This window comes from Odocoileus virginianus, chromosome 22 (assembly GCF_023699985.2).
Source record: "Odocoileus virginianus isolate 20LAN1187 ecotype Illinois chromosome 22, Ovbor_1.2, whole genome shotgun sequence".
Taxonomy (NCBI): Eukaryota; Metazoa; Chordata; class Mammalia; order Artiodactyla; family Cervidae; genus Odocoileus; species Odocoileus virginianus.
The window spans coordinates 31,895,236-31,919,597 of NC_069695.1; the positions used below are offsets into that span (position 1 = coordinate 31,895,236).

Genomic DNA, 24,362 nt, shown 5'->3' on the forward strand with positions numbered 1-24,362 from the left:
CCAACTCAGGGATCAAACCAACATCTCCTGCACTGGCAGACAGATTCTTTACCACTGTGCCACCTGGGAAGCTCCCCAAATATATTTTGCTCAACTTTAAATCTACTCACACATACTCAAGCTAAAAATAAGTGCTCTTCCACAAGTTAGATTGGGGGAATTTTGAATGTTTTGTTTCACTTTTCAGTTTTAATTGGCACCATGAGAGCCAGCCAACTAGATCCTTTTACAGTGTAGTCAAGGCTAGCTTTTGCCCTTCCACACTGTGATTAATTTATTATTCATCTGGTACCTTCCTATTAGAACTGGTTTTTAGCCTGTGAACTTCTCTTTCAGCTTCCAACAAAGGATTTCATTGCTTCAGGAACTGAGGTGTGTCTAAGTTTTTACCTGGGAGCAAAAGTGATGCAAGCGTTTCTGGTGAGACCAATCCTTGGTTTAGGGCGGGGAGGCTCTGCATAACAGGCCATCTGCCGACTCCTGAAGACAGGAGAGTCGCTGAGAAAGGGCTTTCCTGAGACATCGTATGCCGACGGTTGGAAGGACTAAAGCGGCAGCTCCCTTCGTTCACCAGGGAAATCAGAAACCATGGCTTGGCTCCCTTTCAGAACCACAGGGGCTCTGGCCATTTTAATGGTAAGTTCTTTTTTTTTTCCCTAATAATTGCAAACTTTCCCTGTTTCCCTCCTTGTTAGAGAATGTTAATTTGATTGCTGAATCCCTATTATAAATTCTAAAAAGAGTTCAGTGGAAATAAACATTTTAAAATGAAACTGCAAAGATTACCAATTTCCCCCTTTTGTTGCTTTTTATTTTAGTGCAGTATTTTCACGTGGAAAACTAAGCCAGATAGAAACGAATTTGGAAGTCGCCATTTAGCATATTTAGTTGGTGAACTAATTAATCCTGATTGCACCTTTATTTTCCACAGTATCTTCACTTTCTTTAAAGTCATGCTTTTATTCTAGTACACAAAGGAAAACACATAAAAGAGAACGAGGTCTAGTTCCCAAGGTTATATATATGTCTTAAGCACATGGCTAAGAATTGTACATGCCTGGTCTTGATACCTGACATGTTTTTAACTAGTCTAAGACCATTGAATTAAAATCAAAGCAATGTTTGATTCTGGAGAAGCTGGGAGGGTTATTAAGAAAAGCGTGTTTATGTTTAGCCATTATGTGCAAAAGATATCTAATCTTTAGGGAGAAAAAAATATGTTATAAGCCAGTTTTCCAGAAAACTAAAACTTTTACTGACTGGGAAAGTTTTCTATAATATTAGATAAAAGAGTAGTGGAATCTGGAGAGCAAAGAACTAGACTAGATGTTACAGGCCCGTGTGCTCTTTAACTGTGCTGTTTTAATGAAGAAAAAAACTGGTCACAATCAGTTCCACATAGATATAAAAATAGTGAAATATACCATAATGAGTATTTTTTAAATCCCTAATACTAATTCCTCATTTTATCAACAATAAGTTGGGTTGGCCTAAGCATCAGTTTCCCCCACGTCCTCATCTAAACAATCGAGATAATTGGACTTCAAGAAGTTACAGGGAGATAGAGCTCACGAAACAACTTTCTAAAAATTAAATATGCTTAAAATTAGAATAGACACCTGGTAGCCAGCATTTCTTAGCCTTCTCTGTCATGGCAATGGTCAAGCAGAAAATTGGTATCACACCCTCCTGTTCGAGTCTGCTTCTATTATGACAGTGTAACTAACGAATGTCAATCTAATGAATTTAATTGACCCAAGAATGTTGTAAAGAGCAATCCGGCAGTTGTATGACTTCCCCACCTTTCCAGATGGTCATTTCTGAACTAAAGGAACTGCAGGTAGCCTGGTAAGCCATGTGTCCCGACCAATGACCAGCCTGGGAAGCTAGGGGATATGCGGCAGGGAATGCTGGAATAGTGTTGTTGCAGAATCGGACTGCCACACGCTTAGGGGAGTTTCTTTCCCTTCTCTGATGTGTACCCCTCTCAGTTACCCTTCTGGTTCTGGAGTGGCTGTAAGATCCTTACACAGAGGGCTGTTTTGTTCCTCTTTGCATCCCCAACGCCTACCATAATATCTACCTTACAGTGGACACACAGTTGTTCAAAGAATGGGTAAATGAATGATTGAGGCCTCTCTAAACTATAACCCCCACCACAGTGCCTCTATAATGCCAGTCATGGGGGAAGCTCCCTCAGGAAAATTTTACAGGCTCATATACAAAAATACACAAGTTATTTACACAACAATATAGCGTCATATATAATTATTAAACTAAGTGGTCTAGAACTGCTCTGTCCAATACGGTAGCCACTAGCCACATGTGGCTATTAACCAAATGAAACGTGGTTGATCTGTATTGAGATGTGCTGTTAAGCGTAAAGTATACATTTCATTTTGAAGACTGTATGAAAAAAAAGAACATGCATGCATATGTGCTCAATTGCATCCAACCCTTTGTGACCCTATGGACTGCAGCCTGCCAGGCTCCTCTCCATGCAAGAATACTGGAGTGGATTGCCATGCCTTCCTCCAGGGGATCTTCTCGACCCAGGAATTGAATCTGTGTCTCCTGAACTGCAGGCAGATTCTTTACCACTGAGCCACAGGGGAAGCCCAAAAAAGAACATAAAATATGTCATCAATAATTTTTATGTCAACTATATATTGAAATGACAGTATTTTGGGTACCTTAAAATACTTGGGTATTCAACGTACTTGGGGTACATTGAAAAAATTAATTTCATCTTTTTAACCTTTTTAATATGAATATTAAAAATTTTTAAATTCAATATGTGATTCACATTTGTTACTTTATTTCAACTGGACAGGGCTGGTCTACTATTAATCCCATTAGTGGAAGGCAGTGTCAGTCAGAAGTGAGCTAGGCAGGGACTTCCCTGGTGGTCCAGTGGTTAAGACTTTGCCTTCCAATGCTGGGGGTGTGGGTTCGATTCCAAGTTGGGGAGCTAAGACCCTACATGCCTTGGGGCCAAAAAACCAAAACATAAAAAGTACAGAAACAGTATTGTAACAAATTCAATAAAGATTTAGAAAACAGTCCACATAAAAAAAAAATTTAAAAAAAAAAAGTGAGGTAGGCAAACCAGGCTCCATGGACCAGGAGAGATTCGGGCTGCCCTCTGATAAATATAGATGGGCCACAGGGACATGTATTTCGTCGTCAGCCCAGCATGAGCTAAGGCAGGCGCAACTATAGCGCTTGCCTAGGGGCGAGGGACATACTAGTTTGGCTGCATTGGAGAACCCAGATGTGAGTTAGGATGGCAGATGAGGGTCAGACAGAAAAGTGCATTCTGTGAAGGGTAGTGAAATCCTTTTAGAAGTGGGGAGCCACCCAGAGTTTCGAAATGGTGTGGTGATGGGAAAAGAACAATGTTCTCAAAAGCATTGTGGAGTTGGACTGTACATCTTTTGTTATTGAAGGGTGGGGTGTGAAAGTTGGAAGACCTGTTCGGAGGTTTTGAGTTAATTCCACCAACCTATGACCATACAAAGGTTGCCTAGAGAGGTAATACATAAAAGCTAAGTCACTGACTTCAATCTATGCCTGTACCACTGACTCACTCCAGGTTTTGCTTCCTCAGCTGTCAAATAAGAATAATCATATCCCCCTGACTAATGAGAATGACCATAGAAAAAATAAAACAGCAATGAATGCAAAAAAGTGTTCCGGAAAATATAAAGTGCTTTGTAAGACTCTACTTCCTATTATTTGTAATATTTTAGTAATAAAGATGAAACTTGATAACGCCTTAATATTCTGCCTTCCTATGTTAAACAACTACCAACATCAGTTTTAATGTCAAGAAAGAACCTACATTTTTCTTGAGTGAAAGGGCATATCAAAAACAATTACGAGATTAATTTTTTGAAAATTGACAGAAAAAAATTAAACCTGAATTTTAAATAATTATGATAGTGGGCTTAGGGAAATAACAAAATTTTAAACTTGGAGCATTACCCCAAATTTTAACTGTTTAGTCTTCTAGATTCATTGAGAGGGCACTGTGTGAGGAACACCAGCCTGGTGTAAAATTTAACACTTATCTGTTTCCCTTGTTTGCTTGATCTGTTTTACACAATACCAAGTAAACATTTTGGGGAAAGGTTTTGTGATTGAAAAATACTTGTCTTCAAAGATTTAAACTTTCCAAAACAATGTTTGTCTTCAAAGGAGACTACTGGTCAGTTATTACAAAAGTCCATTAAATCTGAAACATGGTCTGTCAAATAACACTCCCATAGCATCTGGACAATAAGCCATTTAATTTCATGTTACAGTATTATTATGTAAAGATTTACTCATTACAAAACTAATACAGGCATTTGAAATCCACAGATGTTTAAAGCACGATGTTTTAAACAAGTTAATAGTGTTCATGCTGGAAAAAAAAGAAAAGTTTAAATACCAAGTTCTGAGTTAGAATGTGTTCTAAATACAGCAGCGGCGGTGATTTAGTTGCTAAGTCGTGTCCGACTCTTGGGATACCATAGACTGTAGCCTGCCAGGCTCCTCTGTCCATGGGATTCTCCAGGCAAGAAGACTGGAGTGGGTTGCCATTTCTTTCTCCAGAGGATCTTTCCGACCCAGGGATCGAACCAGAGTTTCCAACATTGCAGGCAGATTCTTTACTGACTGAGCTATGAGGGAAACCCCAAATAGAGCAGAACACCCTTCAACCACTTTCTCTACAGAACATCCAGAAAGCAAACTGTTAACAAAAGAAGTGTATGCTAAGTGGCCCAGATTTTTTTTTTTTAATTAAAATAATTGCTTTATTTCTTGGTTCCATTAGTGCTAATTCACAAGATCTTTGTTAAGTTTTATCTGAAAGAAAAACATAGAAACTTGAAAGCAGGAGCAGGGAAAGGAGAGTATAAGTTCAAGAACATATTACTGAAAACAAACTCTACAAAGAAGGAAAATCTTCGACATATCCTTCCTTCTCTTCACTGATGAAGCAATCCAATTTCCAATGCTGGTAAATATATGAAAGTTAATTTCCTCCTGAACCTCTCCAACAGTTAAAATTCTAAAATCAGAATAACCTTGCCAAGCGATTCCAGCCAGCCCTGACTGATGGACAAACCATAGGAAAGATGTAATTATTTACTTCCACCAATTACCACTCCCAGTTGCTTAATACTCGAAACCGGTTTTCATTTAGAACTGGAAGACTTGGTGTCCATGATGCTTCTCATAAACCTCTTAGCCTTTGGCTCTTCCTTTCCAGTTAAGTCAGTCTGATAGCCTCAGGAGAGGGTTTGCTTTGTGAAGTCCATTACAAGAATTAGGGCAAGAGTCGGACACGACTTGGCAACTAAACCACCAAGGAGACAGCTTGCTTTGTGAAGTTGATTATAAGAATTACAGAGGCAACTGGTTACTATCCATAATTATACTATAAATAATTGAATCCATGTAATGTGCACATTTTCCTTGTATGACCGCTGCACAGTTGACCAGGCTGTACACTGCACAATGCCAGACAGCACATTCACATAAACTCCAATGTGAACAATGTCCCCTGGAGTTGCACAGCGGGCAAATCACACAATTGGACAGTGGAACACTGCTTCTTATCTCTTTCTGAGGCTCAAGAATGAGTTCTATGTGCCTTGACATGAGTAACAATAATGAAAGATCATATCACAGTGGCTCTTTTACATCTTTTTTAAGTCCAAACAGAGGTAATTAACACTTATTAAGCAGTTACTGTAGGCTAGGGTTCATCTCTGTTTTAGACCTGTTAATTCATTTAATCCTCACAACAAATCTATCAAGTTAGTAGAATTATTATAACTATTTTATAGATGAGGAAACTGAAAAATTAAATAATGTTCCCAAGTTTTTCAGCTAGTACATGATAAGACTAGGATTTTAATTGAGGGATTTAGGATCCAATGTCCAGTTTTGTATTTCTACACTTAACTGCACCTTTGTTCCTGTTGTTTAGTGAATAGGTTGTGTCTGACTCTTTGTGACCCCATGGACTATGGCCCACAAGGCTCCTCTGTCCATAGGATTTCCCAGGCAAGAATACTGGAGTGGGTTGCCATTTTCTTCTCCAGAGGATCTTCCCAACCCAGGGATTGAACCCACATCTCTTACATCTCCTGCATTGGCTGGCAGATTCTTTACCACTGAGCCACCTGGGATAAACTGTGTCTTACACAGTACTTAAAATGAGCTCCTGAAAAAGGGCTTAATTTTCTAAATAGAATTTACTCTAAACATCAGTTATTAAAGTGTTGAACTCTCCTAAATTAAATACTTCTTAAGTAATTAAATATAAACCATTTTTGTTCAATTAAGGAATTTTCCTTGATATACACGAAGCTTATTAAAATACTTCTGGATTTTTTAAATCTTAACTTCAGAAAGTCAATACATATTTATTGACCTCTTTAATCTGACACATAATCTTGCATCTAACCAATTATAAAAATAGTATCACCAACCTGTATACATACATGTGTTTCATGAACTTTTCAAAAATAATTATTAATTTTAAAAATCAAGTTGAAAATTTGTAATGATTCCTTTGAATTACCCCGCTCATTCTGCAAATTTCCCAGAGAGGAGTGGGTGTGATCTTATCCCATGCAGAGAAAAATGGCCATGCCTTATGCTGGCTAGGACTAGGTTCCTGAATCCAATGCATACTCAAACAGTCTGACCTTCCTTCCCCAGGCTGAAGTTTCAGATTACTCTAAACAAAACCTTAGCCAAACTCAGTAAAAAGCAATTGTTATTATATAAGATTTTTAAAAATCCAGTCACCCACATCCTCAAAATATATTTATTACAAACCTACCATACTCAATAGGAATCTTAATGATATAACCATATACATTTTAGTTAGCAAACAGGGCACATGAATATCAAGCCACTTTATGTCGCATGCTTTTTATTAACTTAATAATCTTATTTGCTTTTAATAAAACATTTCTAATTCCTATGTATACCAAGGCATTTAGACCATGTCACTTCTTTATAAATCATACAGTCAAAATTATAAAACCATAACCAGGGAACACAGGGAAGAAAGAAAAATGAATTCACAAGATACAGAGTGTTTTCCCCACACTGCTATTTTCTAGACTCTAGGCCACAAAAAAGACAATTGATTTACATTGTCAAGAAGCTATGGAAATATTTATTAGATATTCAAAACAATTATATGAACAATGTAACTAAAACAACTAAGTAGCTGCATGTAAGTACTAATTAACTCAAATAGTAACATTTTTTAAAAAAATACTTGGGAATAATGTGAAGCTATGACTATATGTCTAAATACATATTTAAAAAGCACTGCATTATTCAAAAGTGTTCTTAGTAACTGTCCCCATATTCCTAAAAACACAACAAAGATTATATTTTCACAATATTCCCTAAAATTGGAAAACATTCCTGGTGGTCTGACTTTGAAAGAGAGGATGGGAAAGAGTAAAGGTGTGGCCGAGCAGCTTCTTTAAGGGTTCCGAGTCAAAGAAATGACTTAACAAGTAAGAAACACCTGTCTGCAATGCTCGTTTTCCACAGTTTAGGGTTTGTCCTTTCTTCACTTCCCAGAAAAACAGAAATCTTAATGTCTATTAGAAGAATCATTCTCCACAGGGCTAGTACAAACGTGATTCATATTTTCAGGATGACTCCAGTTTTCCTGTAAAAGGGATCATACCTGGTCCACCCCTCCCCTTACGTGTGGCTGAGTTGTTCTTAGGAACTGGAAAGGTGTATAATGACTACATTGCCCTGGCCTTTTCTCCCACGTAATGCATGTGTGCCTGTGTACTCAGTCGTGTCTGCCTCTCTGCGACTCCATGGACTGCAGAGCAGCCCACTGGGCTCCTCTGTCCATGGAACTTTCCAGGCAAGGATACTGAAGTGGGTTGCCATTTCCTTCCTCAGGGGATCTTCCCAACCCAGGGTTCAAACCTACATCTCGTCTCCTGCATTGGCAAGCAGATTCTTTACCACTAGCGCCACCTGGGAAGCCCCCAAGTAACTCATGATACTGTTTTAAAAAGAGCAGCAATGCTGTTAAATCATTTTCAGACTTGTTATAACCACAAGTCATGGTTCTCTTCCATGACAATTTTAACAAACATCCTTTGAAATAAAGATTTTATTGAAATTTTTAGAATGGAAGGGTCCTCGCATCCTACGTCTGATATCATTTTTCCTTTGATTCAGACTGGGACTTGCCTCTTTATTATAGCCTTCCAAAATAAGCGATGTAATAAATCTACATTGTTTCAGGATTAACTGCAGCCTTTGCCAGGAAGAAATCTAAATTGACTACCACATAACTTTTTTTCTATGACTCGTTTTTATTTTCTATACTGACTGACTTATACTTTCCTACTCTGACTTAAGAATCTAGTGTAGTGGTGATGTGCACACTTTAGAGTCAGGCTGCAGAGATTCAAATCCGAGGCCTGTTAGTTGGAGCAAAGTACTCATTTTCTCATGAGTATTCTCCTTTACTTCATCCCTGAAAGAGGGATTACAGCATCCTTCAGATGGCTGCTGTGTTAAGTGAGATATTAAACATAAAGCTCTATGAACAGCATCTGACACATAAAACAATTTCCTTTGTCCTGATTTATTTTTCATAATCTTTTCCCTTCCAGATTGTCTTCAAATCAGTGAGTCAGTGAGTCAGAAAACAGTTTTTAAACATCTGCTAAGGGATCAGCATTGTAAAGATTGCAAAAACAATAATAATAATATAGAAGCACTGATTTGGAAAGTTTGCAATTCTCTTGGCTCAACACCATATAATGTACATAAAAGCATAAGAAATAATAAATCACGGTAAACCATTATGGGCTAAATTGCACAGTACAGAATATGTGTTTTACAAACTTAGAAAAGGAGACATCAGTAAGGACAGTTTCATGGAGACTTCATGATCTTCAGGGATGAGTAATACAGTATTCAAGTGTGTGAAGGTAAGAATGCATTCCAGGTAGAAAACAACACTGAAAATCACACAGATGAAGGTCCTATATACTCTTGAGAAGGTGAAGACCTAGCCTGGCCTGACTTCATCTTATCTTTATTTCTTTCAGATCAGTAGGAAAATTAAGCTCAAATTTAAATTGAACTAGTAGAGCAGAGATGCACAAATCCACATTCCATAGCAAACAGTTTTGTGATTGGAATAGTACATCCCCATCTTTTACATTTCATTCTCTAAATTAGACTAGGTCCTTTCCATTCTCTCAACTCTTATATGACTAAGAAAATGCCTTACCCTGGAATTGCAACTAACGAAAACGGCATTGCCAAGTCAGTAGAGTAGGTCATGGCTTTTAATAACCTCCTGTGGTACTTTCTGAAGCTTATTATAATAATGCTCATCATTGTTTCCCAAAGCAAGAGCTTCCACAGCTCCTGGTAAGTGCTTATAGAGCAGACAGGTAAGAAACGTCTGGTTGTTGCAACAATTGTTAGAATTTTGAAAAGTCCAATAGATTCTCCTGAACGTCATTAAAATTCTATAATCAGATTACACAACTGAAGGAACTGCTTACATGAAGACTATTTTTTTTGCTCTTTGAATACTGCTTGTTCAAACCTACTTCTTTGCTGTTTTTATTATTTTTAACCGGAGGATAATTGCTTTACAATGCTGTGCTGGTTTCTGCCACACATCAACATGAGTCAGTCATAGGTATTCTTGTGTTCCTTCCCTCTTGAAACAAACAACTACAATATGAACAGCAGAATGTAAAAATCAGAATTATTATCTTATGTAATTACTTATTTGAGGAATTCATGTTTAATTTGACTTTATTTAAATGTCTACAGGTGGTTCTGTTGGTTCATGGAGAATTGAGAATACAGGTAAAGTATGAAAAAGTTTTTTGCAATTAAAATAGTTTAGTTAAAAAATTGTACTCATGAAAAATAAATATTTATTTAATATTTTAAGTTACTAAAAAATTTAATTGTGAAAATACAATTCTAACAACTAACCTAGTAATACTTAAATACAAGCATGAATCGATGTCATTTTCGTAATTTACCTCATGCATTCTTTCGTCTTATCTTAAAATATCAACAGGATTTCATTAAACCAGTATTATGTGCCCAGAACAGTTAGATGTTGTGTAATATATATAGGAAATATAAAATATGATTAAATGCTAATATTAAAAAATCATATAGCTCTGTAGCTGTTTTAGTTATTTACTGTTTCTTCTTTGCATGATAGTGTAAGGGAGAGAAAATTGGGTATTTAACCATCTTAAATATCTTGAAACATAGGAGACTCCTCAACCTAGGTGTCTGTAATTAATACTCAAAAAAACAAAATTTAAAGCAAATATTTCCAACAATGTGCATAATAAAATGTAACCCCTTTTTGAATAAGACAAAAGGACAATACGAAGAATATGAGACAGCAATACAACAAGGCAAAAGGAGATACAAACGTGAGTGGGTGAAATTCGCAAGACCCTGCAGAGAAGGAGAAGACAACTCGTACAGAAATCCAATTGCCAAAGTAAGTCTTATAAGCAGAAGCAATGTGAGTTTTGAGAAAAAATGCACTAGGTGTAAATTAGAATAATGCAGAAATTCCAATTAGCAAAATACAAATTGAGGAGTCCATACAACAAATAACCTGGTATTTTCAACAACACAAAAAATACAACAATAATAGTATTAATAATATCAATATAAAAGAGAAAGATGAAGGAGTTACAGCTTCCAGAGTAATTAAAAATAATTAAGAGCCATATCAATATATTCAATGGTATGCCTTTTGGGATTCAGATTCTAGCAAACGAATAGAAAAATGTATATGGATAAGTTCTTTGTTTGGGGCAGCAAATTATCCTCAGAGAATGTGACTGTCTTTACCAATAATTTATTTAACATGGGTTCACTGCAGGAGTTATAAAAATTTCACAAGCCAAAAACATATAGGATAATGTCTCTCAATAAACCACAAAATACCATACTCCTAATCAAGTGTAGATTAATCACAGTATTGTTCCAGGCAAGAGAGGTTAAAGGAAGAGAGTCCAGATTAAGTTAAGGTGGACCTTTCTACCAGTTGGTTCTCAGGAGAGTCAGTTTAGTCAATCACAAGCTGATGTCTGGCTACCAGTGCAAAAGCAAAAGCCCCTTATCACTAGAGCACGTTGCTAGGGAACAGAGGTAGTGGCAGGCAAGATTACAGTTTTCACCACTGCCAGGCAAAAGATGCCTTGCCCAGGCAGGAGCGAATGCCCCAAGGTCTTCAGAGAGGCATTTAGATCAGCTAAGGGTTGCCTTGCCCAGACTGGAACACTCTTAAGAAGTCCTCACAAACTCTTCCTATTTAAAGCTTAAATGTCTCCCAGCCATAGTGACTTCTCCACATGTTTGTATCAATAAGCCCCCAATGTTGCTCCGCGACAGCTGAGCTGAGTGGATATTGACAGCCACAGATGTCCACAACAACATTCTGACAGCTTCCTCAATGCAAACAACCGCACTCTTAAAACAAAGCAACTCTATTCCTAGATAAAAATAAAAAAGTAGATTTGAAATCATAGCAAACCAATATACAGCAATAAGACAAGATGGTAGAGAGTCAACATTGGATTGGCCATGTATTCAGAACTGTTGAAGTTGGGTGATGAGATATATCAGGTTCATTATACCTTCTAACTTTATATTTGAAATTTTCCCTATTTAAAATTTAAAGATTAATAATAATAAAAGCAATTCATTCTAATATTTTTAATACTTAGTATATTATTCCCTTCCATTTTTTCTCCAGCTCCTCCTATTTACAACTAAATGTCATTTTGTGTGTGTGTTATCTGCTAAGCAAGGAGGCATTCAGTAATAGCCTTGTCAACATTAGGTGTCCTTGACTTTCTCTCAACCTTTTAACATCACTATGGTGACCACAATCTGGGCAAATATTCTAAAGCTGGAAAGGTTAATGCACATTGGTCCATACTGGGCAACAGAGGAAACAATTTGAATTTATTTCATATTCCTAGTAGCTGCTGCTGCTGCTAAGTCACTTCAGTCGTGCCTGACTCTGTGCAACCCCATCGACGGCAGCCCACCAGGCTCCCCAGTCCCTGGGGTTTTCCCAGGCAAGAACACTGGAGTGGGGTTGCCGTTTCCTTCTCCAACACATGAAAGTGAAAAGTGAAAGAGAAGTCGCTTAGTTGTGTCCGACTCTCAGCAACCCCATGGACTGCAGCCCACCAGGCTTCTCCATCCATGGGATTTTCCAGGCTATCAAGGCAAAGAATAAACAACGCAGTGTCAGAAAGCATGAATAAAATGAACCGATGACTTGAAAGTGTGGAGGACAGGGGGGAAGGAAGAGGCCTGGGTGATGATCACCTTAACATTTTGGGTATTTTGGGCTGCAGATTACTTCAGACTGCGAAGCAACCCAGAAAATTACCTACCGCATCTCTGGAATAGGAATTGATCAGCCCCCCTTTGGAATCTTTGTCATTGACAAAAACACTGGAGAAATTAACATAACGGCCATAGTTGATCGAGAAGTAACCCCAAGCTTCCAGGTAAGTGTGTCCTTGATATCAGCCACCCTTTCCCTTGTGGCAGTGACTTTAGAAGGTTAATCGAGAAGGATATCAGTGCATGAATTCATTCACCATCAAATAACAAAGAGTCTTCCTTGGACTTCCCTAATGATCCAGTGGTCAGGACTCTGGGCTTCTACTGCAGGGGCCACAGGTTCAACTCCGGGCTGGGAAACTAAAATCCCACAGGCTGCAATGTGCAGCATAAAAGTAAAAAAATAAAACAAATAGCCTCTGAAGGTTGTGCCTCTGAAGGAACAACCCAGGAGGGTGTATAAACACTGAACTCCAGCAGGCTTCTGGCCAAGACCTTCTGGGTACCAGGAGACAAAGTACCAGCCCCCAAGAAGGGGAAACTTGGCCAACTAGTCTACCCAGAGTAGACACTTTCCTACTTTGTCTCCTCTTTGGGAAAAATATTTTTCCTCTTTGCACAAAAATACTATACATGCTAGGAGAGGCCTTATCTCAACAAGTTTTAATAATAAGCAAACTGATGTTGTAGAACATTCATTAACATGTCCTCTCCTTTTCTAGATTACATGTCGTGCTTTCAATGCCCTAGGACAAGAGGTAGAAAAACCACTTATACTAACGGTCAAAATTTTAGATATAAATGACAATGCTCCAGTATTTTCACAAAGCATATTCCAGGGTGAAATTGAAGAAAATAGTGCTTCAAGTAAGTCTTCTGCAGTAAATACCACTTTTAATTTTTTTTTGTTTAACTTTCAGATACAAGCATCATTTATAGTACATCATTTTTACAAGCTAATTTACTCTCTTAGTTTCGTCAGTAGTTTTGTAGAAAAATTCATGAAGACAGTCTGGGTCTCCCTTGCTAATATTTGTGATTGAGCTACTCATCCACTGCCATTGTATATCTAGGTTGTGGTTGTGTTATCAAGTCAAAGCTTATTCTAGTCACAAAGGTGAAGAGGTAGCTTTAGACAACCCAGATGCATCAGCTGGGCTTTCTTAGATTATAAGAGACAGAGACACACTCCTTACATGGATAATTGGGGGGAAAGCGAGAAGGGAAGCCATTCAGCAAGGGCAAAAAAATGAAGAGAAAACAGTCTCAAGCTCAACACAACCAACCAAGGCTTAGTGAGAAGTGGAGGATTTTTATGGGAGGCAGCAAGGGTCACCTGATTCAGTCACCTGACTGGGTAAGAGATATTGCACATGACGTGTAGTTTTTTAGCATACAGATAGTTTTAAGATCTTAAAACACAAAGATCAATTTGAAATTGTGTTGAATATTTAATGTGAATATAATGTCAATCTTTACATTGTCTTTAATGAACTTCTGTACTCCTAGACTCACTGGTGATGATCCTAAATGCCACAGACGCAGATGAACCGAACCACTTGAACTCTAAAATTGCCTTCAAAATCATCTCTCAGGAACCTGCAGGCACACCCATGTTCCTCCTAAGCAGACACACAGGGGAAGTCCGCACTTTGACCAATTCACTTGATCGAGAGGTAAAGCAAGGCACTTGGGAGCATTCAATAACTCAGGATTTAGTTGTAAGAAACCCAAAAGAGGTGACTCCCTTCTACCTAAGAATGAAAGAGGGAAGGAAGAGGGGTTCCCTGGATTCAACTGACCCAATCAAGGGAAGCTCCTTGCATTCTACTGTGATTTTGCTGGGGTGGGCTGTGTGTCTGAGACCTGCACAATTGATTGTACCTCAACAAATGAGTATCCCATATCCATGGAAGTTAAACTGAGGGAATAAGAGAAGGCATTGTATCCACAGGCAGAGACTGAACTGGGGCTAATCCCTCATGTGATGGAGGAAAAGGAAATTTCCTAGGGAGAAATTTGTATCTGGAATAAAGCCATCTCTGATGCCGTGCTTTTTCTCCTGACTTCTTTCCATGTTACTCCTGTTTCTAGAACACTAGAGAATCCCCAGGAATTACCTGATGGTCCAGTGGTAGGGCTTCATGCTCTCTCTGCTGAGCAACCCGGATTCAATCCTTGGTTAGGAAACTAAGGTCCCATAAATTACATGGAGCAGCCACAAGGGAGAAAGAAAAAAGAATCCCCTTACCCTCTCTTCTCCATTGTCCTACCAACACATCTCCAACAACACACAAGACCCCATCAGACTCTGTATTACTTTTACACAAATGATTTTCTGATCAGACCAGCAAGGAAGCTCTATAAATGAGCTTCCCTCAGATAAACAGAGTACCATCCTCATTGTCCATTTTTGCTGTTAGCGCACCTTCCTGCCCTAAGAAGCTCACAAAAGAGAAAACTTGTGTCAGCCCTGTTGAGACTTTCCCCAATGTGGGGCCTGTGTTCCTCATGCCTCTTCTATGGTGGACAATGAAAGTGCATGCAGTCCTTCTAGAGAATGAGCCATGAATTTAAATATTTTCACTTCCTTCCCATAGGAAGCAAGTAGTTGTCATTTGTATCCCTGACACTAGAGATTAATCATTTTTCTTTATTTTTTTCTCCAAATTTAGCAAGTTAGCAGCTATCGCCTGGTTGTGAGTGGTGCAGACAAAGATGGAGAAGGACTATCAGCTCAGTGTGAATGTAGTATTAAAGTGAAAGATGTCAATGATAATTTCCCAACATTCAGAGAATCACAGGTGTGCCTTTTATTCCTTGAAAAATAATTATTTAAAACATAATTATATATAAATATTGTTATACCTTACCACCATAATTCAGGATTTGCTGGCTTGCAGGCTTTTAGTTACATTCTCTGCACTTTTCTTTTAAAATAAGCTATTATAAAAATAAGAATTCAGGAACCAGCAAAAAGGCAATCCATAATTTGAGAATTAATGATTAATGCCATTCAGAATGACTATAATTCTTTTAGATAAAACCTGACATTAAAACTTAAATTCTGCCCTTTTTTTTTTTTTTAGTATTTAGCACGCATTGAAGAAAACACTTTAAGTTCTGAGTTGCTTCGATTTCAAGTAATAGATTTGGATGAAGAGTTCACTGATAATTGGCTTGCAGAGTTCTTCTTTACCTCTGGAAATGAAGGGAATTGGTTTGAAATACAAACTGATCCCAGAACTAACGAAGGTATCCTGAAAGTAGTTAAGGTAAGGTCTGATTTCCTTTCAGTGGGAAAAACATTCTGTATTAACCAAAACCGTTACTTTATGTTAGCCGAAACTGTCATAAATAAACTTTATTCACTTACAAATAATAATACCACTTCTCTACAGAAAATATAAAAAACACACAAAAGTAGAGAGAATTTTGAAAACACAGCCCCATTTCCTAAGGAGACTTTTCTTAACATGTTGATTAATAAATCAATTAATAAATCCTTCCAAACTATCATCCTTTCTACAGAAACACAAACACACTAATGGACATTTATTTATCAGTGTGCCTGTTTTAAGCACAAGAAAGTAAAACATTTCCTGACTTAAACTCAGGAACAGACAAGAATACATGGAATAGTGGCTTGTGAATTTGTCAACTTCCTTTAAATGGATTAGCTACAGTCCTCAGAAGGGAAAAACTGCAACTTTTTCTAGAAAATGGGAATATATAAATTAAGTTTGCAAAATAAACAATTGAGTAAAACTTCCATTTAACAGGCTTGGTTACAACAGACTCTTCATCTGAAATAACATAAACCTATTTATGTTTGGCTATTGTATAGACTAGAAAAATATTACCACTGTTTTAGAACATTCCTTGGCATAGGACATTGGACTATATGAGCTTCTCTCTTTAATTCCGTGAGTCCAGCAGAATGACAGACCTATAATATTCCCTTAACAGGGCGACTGCTGCAATTCCGGATTGCTGGAAGCCCCATAAGAGTTCCTATTACTCTGCTTTTCAGAGAGTGAGCTACAGCCCTCCTCAGTTGCAAGGTTTTATTATAAACTCCCAAGAATACCTGGGACCAGATGTTCCCAGTCTTCTGTATTGGCATCTCCCAGTCTCCCAAACTAGAAACCTGGGCCTTATCTTTCAACTGTGGCATCTTCTCACCACCTAGAGCCACACATCAAACTCTGCCCTAGAAACCATATTTATAGTCTGCCCTGGCCTTCCTTCCTATGGCCGGTGCTGCCTGGCAATTCCTTCTGGTAGACTTCCCCACCCCCACCTCCCGAGCCTACCCCTCTTCATTCTCCTCTACCACATGTTTCTGAAAAACAGTTTGGACCAATTACTCTCCCTTAAAAACTTTCCTTGTTCTCATTGGCTGTGAGAACGGCCCTCAGTTAGGACTGTCCCTTTGAGTCCCCTGCAGCTCCTCCTAGCCCGTGGGAACACAGGAGCGCTTGGTCCAGTCTGTCTTCAGGGAAGGCCGAGCGGCTCCCCAGGGGGCTCTGACGTGCAGCCAGGGTTGATGACCACCCGCTGGCCTTGGGGATGACCTTCAGCCCCCTCAGAGCTGTACCCCAGGCCTCTCACGATCACCAGCTCTCTGTCACCTTCTGCTAAGTCTGGCATTTACTATGCCTGAATGACTCTTCCTCACCCTGAAACGCTCACACGAAAACCTCTAGGAAACCTTTCCTGATTTTTCTCAAGTCCAAGTCTTCACTCGCCTTCACAGAGACTCTACCATCTCTTTCGTCACTTAGCCCTTACATTATAATGACCAGTTTGAGCAGCTTTCTCTTCCTCTCCACTAGGAAACACTTGAGTCCCACAAAACCAGCCACTGCCAAATTAAAACTCAAATCTAGATCTCATATATTATTTTCAGTTATACTCCAATGTAACCAAAATGAACATTTCCTTATCCCATCACCCTTAGAAAATTTACTAGTGAATGAAACGAGCTATCCTGGGATATCCTTGGCCTTGACTTTTGCCACTTCAATATAAGAGTCAAACAAATAGTGAACACATAAGACCAGGTGAAAACGGTTCTATGAAGAGCTAGTGGGCCACCCTCTCACGGCTTTACAGAAGCCTATGTGCCAACCAAGTTTAGTAAGATAATTTGCCATTTCTGAATTTTTTTAAGTCAGGAAAGATATTACTGCACATGAATCCACTATATCCACTGCACAGAATTCACTCTTCTGTGAGTGGATGTAGCTACCCTTTACAGGAATGTATTGTGGGTTGTAATTTGTTCAGTCCTTACAACAATCTGATGAGGTGAGAGGTTTTTTTTCTTTTTCAGAAGTAAATAGTTGAGGATCAGAGATATTAAATATTGTGCCCTGAGTCACACAGCTATTAAGTAGCAGAACCAGGATTCAAACCAAGCAACAACAACAAATTTGGAATTCTTTCCACTGCATCACACAGCCTAAAGAAATTATAAAGGTGTTTTGTTAGTCTTAAAAGAGATAACTGTGCTTCTTAAGTATCAGTCACCAAACTGAGGTTTCATGAACGAAGAATTCTGAAGGACCCTCATCAGAGCATTACATTCATCTGTGAAACCGTTTTGCTGTATAGAAATAAAGGATTCATGCCTAGAAATAAAGGAGTCGTTCATAGCACATAACATAGAGTTCTCTGGTCCTCTTACCTGATCATATTTTTGTGACACCTCTTTCTTTCTATTTTTATTTTTACTCTAGTCTCTAGATTATGAACAAGTACAAAGCATGCAACTTGGTATTGCCGTCAAAAACAAAGCTGAATTTCACCAATCCGTAATCTCTCAATATCGAGTCCAGTCAACCCCACTCATAGTTCAAGTAATAAATGTGAGGGAAGGAATTACATTCCGTCCTTCTTCCAAGACATTTATTGTCCAAAAAGGCATAAGAAGAAGCCAGTTGATCAATTACATCCTGGGAACCTATCAAGCCATTGATGAAGACACTGGTGAAGCTGCTTTATTTGTCAGGTAAGAATAATTTTTTTAATATCTCTTTATTCCTTGATGAAATTTCTTTTAATTTTATTGAAGTGTATTGGTTTACAATGTTGTGTTCATTTCTGATGTATAGTAAAGTGACTAAGTTATACAGATATAATCTTTTTCATATTCTTCTCCATTTCAGTTTATCACAGCATATTGAATATAATTCCCAGGGCTGGACAGTAGGACCTTGCTGTTTACCTTGACTAGTTTTAATTTATAAACTATTGCAAAATAATATCTAAACTACTCCATGCCAATAATATAAAGAGATACAGTGGTAACCAACTCAAGGACCTATATAACTCAAGAAGAGATGTGCTATGAGCTAAGGTAGCATAAACATAAGTGGAAGTGGAAATGAAGAATGACAGCCTGTCTAGTGAGATCAAGAAAAAGTTTCATGGAAACTTTCAGTTGAGCCTTAAAGAAGAGTAGAATTTCACCAGAAGATCGTGGTGTAGTCAGACATAGAACAGTACATACAAAGAATGGTGCCTAAAATAGTAAAGCACCATAAAAAGTTGCCACTATAGTATAAAGAACAAGGACACAGTTATTTTACTGAGCAGAGCAGAAAATTTAAAAACCAGGCTAACATATTCTTAAGGCTTATGAAATACTCCTTGTCTAGGCTAATATGCTAATTTTCTGCTGCTTTTTAAAAAGCATGTTTCTGAGTCTTATGAAAATACATTAAATATAAGTCATTTTCATTAAATAGGTATCATCCCATGTTTGGAAAAAAACTTACTGTTTTCTGTTACAAAACAGATATGTCTTGGGACGTAATGATGGTGGTTTGCTAATGATTGATTCAAAAACTGCTGAAATCAAATTTGTCAAAAACATTGAACGAGATGTTACTTTCATAATTAACAAGACAATCACAGCTGAGGTTCTGGCCATAGATGGTAAGAAAAAATATTATTCAAATTGGCATTTCTTTATGAATAGATGCTTTTGATTACTAACATATTACCTTTATCACTGCATGTATATGTGCTAAGTCACTTCAGTTGTGTCCAACTCTTTGCAACCCCATGAACTGTAGCCCACCAGGTTCCTCTGTCCATGAGATTTCCCAGGCAAGAATCCTAGAGTGAGTTGCCATTGCCTTCTCCAAGGGATCTTCCTGACCCAGGGACTGAACCCACATCTCCTGCATTGCAGGCAGATTCTTTACCACTGAGACACTAGGGAAGAACCTTTAACTAGATATTAACTAGATAAAGAATTAACTAGATAAAGTTAGTTACCTTAGGGGCCTTGGGTGTTAAGTCTGAGGTGGCTAAATCTAGGCATCCTAGCTTCTCACTGGAGTTCGTTGCACCAGTGAATTCTGGGTTTAGTCCTATTGTTTGCTGTGGTTGGAGCAAGAATTTCTTGATTTGAGAAAGTGGACAAAGATTGATATAGGAAGCCTATCAGGGAAGCTCAGCTCAAATGTGAGGTGCCTTTGTGAGTTACTTACACACAAAGTGAGTTACTTATAGAGACCTATATGCTTATATCATGGAACAGTAAAAATCTTCTGAAAAATCTTCTAAATGAAGCACCTGGTCAAAGCACATTGACTATGTGCTTCTCTAAGTGTAAAATTAATTTATATGCAAGGCAATTTCAGCAAACATAAAAATAAAATAAAAAATCATATTATCTGGAAAAACAGAAAAAAGCACTAAGGGACACAACAGAAATAATTCTTAATCTCACCACTGAGAGATCTTATATCTTGGGTAATAAAAATAAATCATAGTTTATTCCAAATACTTTGGCTCAAGCTTTAAAAGCAAAAATCTTCCACATAGTCTGGGCTCGTGCAGTAGAATATATTTAAGAAAACTTTTATTTTTATGTTGATTTCATTCATAATCAGTGAATTTATCACCTTAAAGGTCTTGGTTCCAATCACACTGAATTAATAGCTGATGCTACTAATTAAGGTGGCTCAGAGGTCAAAGAATCCACCTGCTAATGCAGGATTCCATCTGTGGGTTGGGAAGATCCCCTGGAGAAGGAAATGGTAACCCACTCCAGTATTCTTGCCCAGAGAATGCCATGGATGGAGGATACTGGAGGGCTACAGTCCATGGGGTCACAAAGAGTCAGACATGACTCAGTGACCGAACAACAAGAAGCTACTAATTAAAGACAGTAGCCACACTGATAATCAGATTTCCTTTTAACAAGGTACAGAAATTGGGTGACATCTTTTTATTTGTAGGAATAACAGACACAATTTCATGAGCACATACTCTAATCTGGTGCATGTGAGATAATTTTTCTCTAATACTTATTTATTTCTTGTTGCACTGGGTCTTCTTTGCTGTATTCAGGCCTTCTCTAGTTGCAGCAAGTGGGGGCTACTCTCTAGTTGTGGTGCACAGGATTTTCATTGTGGTGGCTTCCCTTGTTGTGGAGCACAGGCTCTCAGCGTCAGTAGTTGTAGCATGTGGGCTCAGTAGTTGCAACTCACAGACACTAAAGCACAGGCTTAGTAGTTGAGGTGCATGGGCTTAGTTACTCCACAGCATGTGGTGTCTTCCCGGACCAGGGATCAAACCCATGTCCCCTGTGCCGGCAGGTGGATTTTTATCCACTGTGCCACCAGAGAAGTCCATGCATGTGAGAGAAATTTTAAGGGCTTATTTATTTGTTTCTTTATTTTGCACAACTTGCTCTGTATAGTTCTCTAACTCTAAAATGTTATTCTTATAGAAAACACCGGTAAAACTTCTACAGGCACCATATATGTCCAAGTACCTGATTTTAATGAAAATTGTCCAACAATTGCCCTGGACAAGGAAGAAGTCTGTAGTTCGTCACCTTCCGTGGTTGTCAGAGCTTTACCACTGGAAAAGGATAAATATGCTGGCCCCTACCAATTTTCGGTGGAAGAGCAAAGCGTAAAACTTCCAGTTGCGTGGAGTATCGCAGAAACAGATGGTGAGTAATTGTAAAGCTGCTTCTGCAAATGACAACTGCTGCTTCTTTATGTTTCCAGAAAGTTAAGAGAGAGTCCATTTGGGAGCAGGTCCTTTCCAAGAGTAATTTTAAAAATTCTTTGCAATGAAGATGATGCCCTATCCTCATGAATTTCCTCTGTCTTCAGAAAAGGAACAATATAAGATATTAGCACTATTTAAAATTTTCTGTTTTTCTCATGTGGACCCTAATTGGATATGTTTATATTTTCAATTTTTTATCTGTATCTCCTCAGTATACCAAAAATAAATAAATCATGAAAAGATTACAGCCAGGCACCTATTTTACTGCTGAGCTGTTTAGATTTCTAAATACATAAACTTTTCCTAACTAGCCAGGCTGTCAGCAGACATGAAGTACTGGAGGGGTCAGCCTGCTCAAGGCTGCCCCTAGTCTGTCACTAGTCAGGAATCTTGAAAGCATGGTAGGCTGAAGTTCTCAAAGTCATTAGCCAATGGGCAAGAATTAATCCATCCTTACTTTTCTCCTAACTTTTATCATGCTAATTTCACATTTCCTATGTTTTCCAGGAGTCTCATAGAAAAAGCCATTAGACATAATAAGAATCTTCTCTCTTTTTGGATTGCACAGTGACCAGCTGGGCTTCCCAGGTGGCTCAGTGGTAAAGAGCCTGCCTGCCAAGTAGGAGACGCAGGTTCAATCCCTGGGTCGGGAAGATCCCCTGGAGAAGTAAATGGTAGCCTACTCCAGTATTCTTGCTTGGGAAATCCCATGAACTGGAGGCCGCCAGGCTCCTCTGGCCAGGCTCCTCTGTTGCAAAAGAGTTGGACATGACCTAGCAACTAAAAAACAACAAAAGTGACCATCAGGCCACTTCAAGTCCTTTGTAAATGACCCCATCTATCTCTTGCTCTTTTCTGAAATAATGTATACCCAACTGAACCCCAACAGCCCTCATAACTTCTCCAGTTTCCCCCTACTATTTGTGACAGTGATGTGTCAACTGTGGCCCTGTTCACCCAAAACAACAGGTAGTTTTAAGAGCCAAAGACACCTTGTCCTACTGCTGATGTGTTTGCCGGTTCCCCTACAGCTACGTCCGCACACCTCACAGCCCCGCAGCCAGTCTCTCCCGGAGTGTACAGAATCTCGGTCGTGGTCACCGACAGTGAGGGCCGGCGGTGCGAGGCACCAGAGAGCTTGACCCTGGAAGTCTGTCAGTGTGACTACAGGGACGTCTGCCGAAGTGTGTATCCGACCAAAGTCCCTGGCAGCAGAACTGGAGAGGAGTCTGGGAGGATGGGGGCTGCCGCCATCGGCCTGCTGTTCCTCGGGCTTCTGCTGCTTCTGTGTGAGTATCCCAGGGCACTCACCGGGATGGTAGCATGTGGGTGGACAAAGCATCTCCGCAGTTGTCTTAGAGGCAGAGCTCACGGGGTGACGTGGGGGCGGGGGGCGCGCTGACATTCTCAGGAAGAACCAGAAATGTTTCAAGTTAACACGTGACTTGCCAACAATCTATATTTATAACACAGCAGAGCAAGTCGTGTATGTCAGACATACAGAAACCATCACCAGAGAACCAAAGAAAGGCGAAAAAGCATGGATAGTCTACACACTGCCTGTGATGTTCACAGTCAAAATAATGACTTTACCCAGGATCGCAGCACTTTCTAAAATGTCTTTTCCCTCTACAAGTCTCATGAAATTCTAAGAGTTCTGACCGAAAAAATTTAGGAAAAATTCTAAGACAGTATAAGCTTTGAGCTTTACAATGCAGATAAATATATTACACTCTGAGAAGTTGTTGCTTAATCCAGAATTTCCTCAAAACAGCTTTTCATCTGAAAATACACTCCTTTAAGGCTCAAACTTAGTATGATGAAGTTTACTGAACACATTTAGGGAATTTACATACATGTATTTTTTTCTCTTTCTTTTTTATATTTTTAAATTATGAAAGTATGATAACACATTTACAGGAGAGAGTTGGAAAATGCAAAGTTATTTACAGTTCCACTACATATGACAATTATTTTTTAAGTAGGTAAATGAAGATTTTTAGAGTCGCAATATCAAACTCTCAAATCCTAACAGAATGTACAGAAATGTAGAAGGATAGAGTAGACCTGAAAAGCACTATGAACCAATTCAACATAATTAAGATTTATACCGTTTTCACACAATAGTAAGATACAAATTCTATTCAAGTTCCCATAGACTATAAACTAGGAGACACTGGACCATACCCAGGGACATAAGTTCCATTCCAAGAGGGAAAGTTGCTGAGAATATCTGAATAAAGGACCAACATGATCTTATTTGTATTTTAGAAAGATAACACTGACAGCAGTGTGTACTGCAAATTAAAAAGGGAAGAACAGTTAGGAGGTTATTGTAATATTATAGCTCCCATGGGATGGTGGAGGCCAGGTTTCAAGTCACAACATAAGACTGGAAAGGAACGAATAGGTATGGGAGGCACGGTTGGAGTAAATGGAGAAGATCTGGAGACTAATGGATAGAATGGATGGATGAAAAGTCCAGATGAACCACTAAATTCAGTTGCTACTGAAACCATTAAGTGAAATTGACAATATCAGAGAAAGTGCAGACATGTAGGATAGCAATCATAAATCTGATTTTGTAATGTTGAATTTTGAGGTACAGATATATCCTCTAGACTACTGTGCATTTGGGATTGTGGCTCAGGATGGCAGTCAGAGAAAATATACAGTGTTATTCCCACAGTCATATTTGCTTCATGTGATCCTACCATTTTCAAAAGGTCATATCTTGAATTTGGTGGACAGAACATAAACATGTTTCTGTGGAAACACAATCAACACTTTGAAAAACTTTCTCTGGATGCGTATATAAAAATCGAATACATATTGTACATACAATGATCAACAAGATTTCTAAAAGACTGTTATACTCATCTAAAAATACTGACCGTACA

At 38.5% G+C, this 24,362-nt stretch overlaps 1 protein-coding gene across 1 annotated transcript in view; it reads left to right on the plus strand.

Annotated features, from left to right (window-relative positions):
• The first annotated feature begins 221 nt into the window (after window positions 1–221).
• Window positions 222–24,362, plus strand: part of DSG3 (desmoglein 3) — a 32,356-nt gene continuing 8,215 nt past the window's right edge. Inside the window, exons 1-12 of the mRNA XM_020902014.2 lie at window positions 222–636; window positions 9,853–9,888; window positions 10,418–10,549; window positions 12,429–12,584; window positions 13,143–13,287; window positions 13,930–14,096; window positions 15,096–15,224; window positions 15,510–15,695; window positions 18,165–18,436; window positions 19,226–19,365; window positions 21,173–21,400; window positions 22,494–22,751. Of these exons, the coding sequence (XP_020757673.2) occupies window positions 589–636; window positions 9,853–9,888; window positions 10,418–10,549; window positions 12,429–12,584; window positions 13,143–13,287; window positions 13,930–14,096; window positions 15,096–15,224; window positions 15,510–15,695; window positions 18,165–18,436; window positions 19,226–19,365; window positions 21,173–21,400; window positions 22,494–22,751 (1,897 nt within the window). The 5' untranslated portion in view covers window positions 222–588. The remainder of the gene's footprint in view (window positions 637–9,852; window positions 9,889–10,417; window positions 10,550–12,428; window positions 12,585–13,142; window positions 13,288–13,929; window positions 14,097–15,095; window positions 15,225–15,509; window positions 15,696–18,164; window positions 18,437–19,225; window positions 19,366–21,172; window positions 21,401–22,493; window positions 22,752–24,362) is intronic.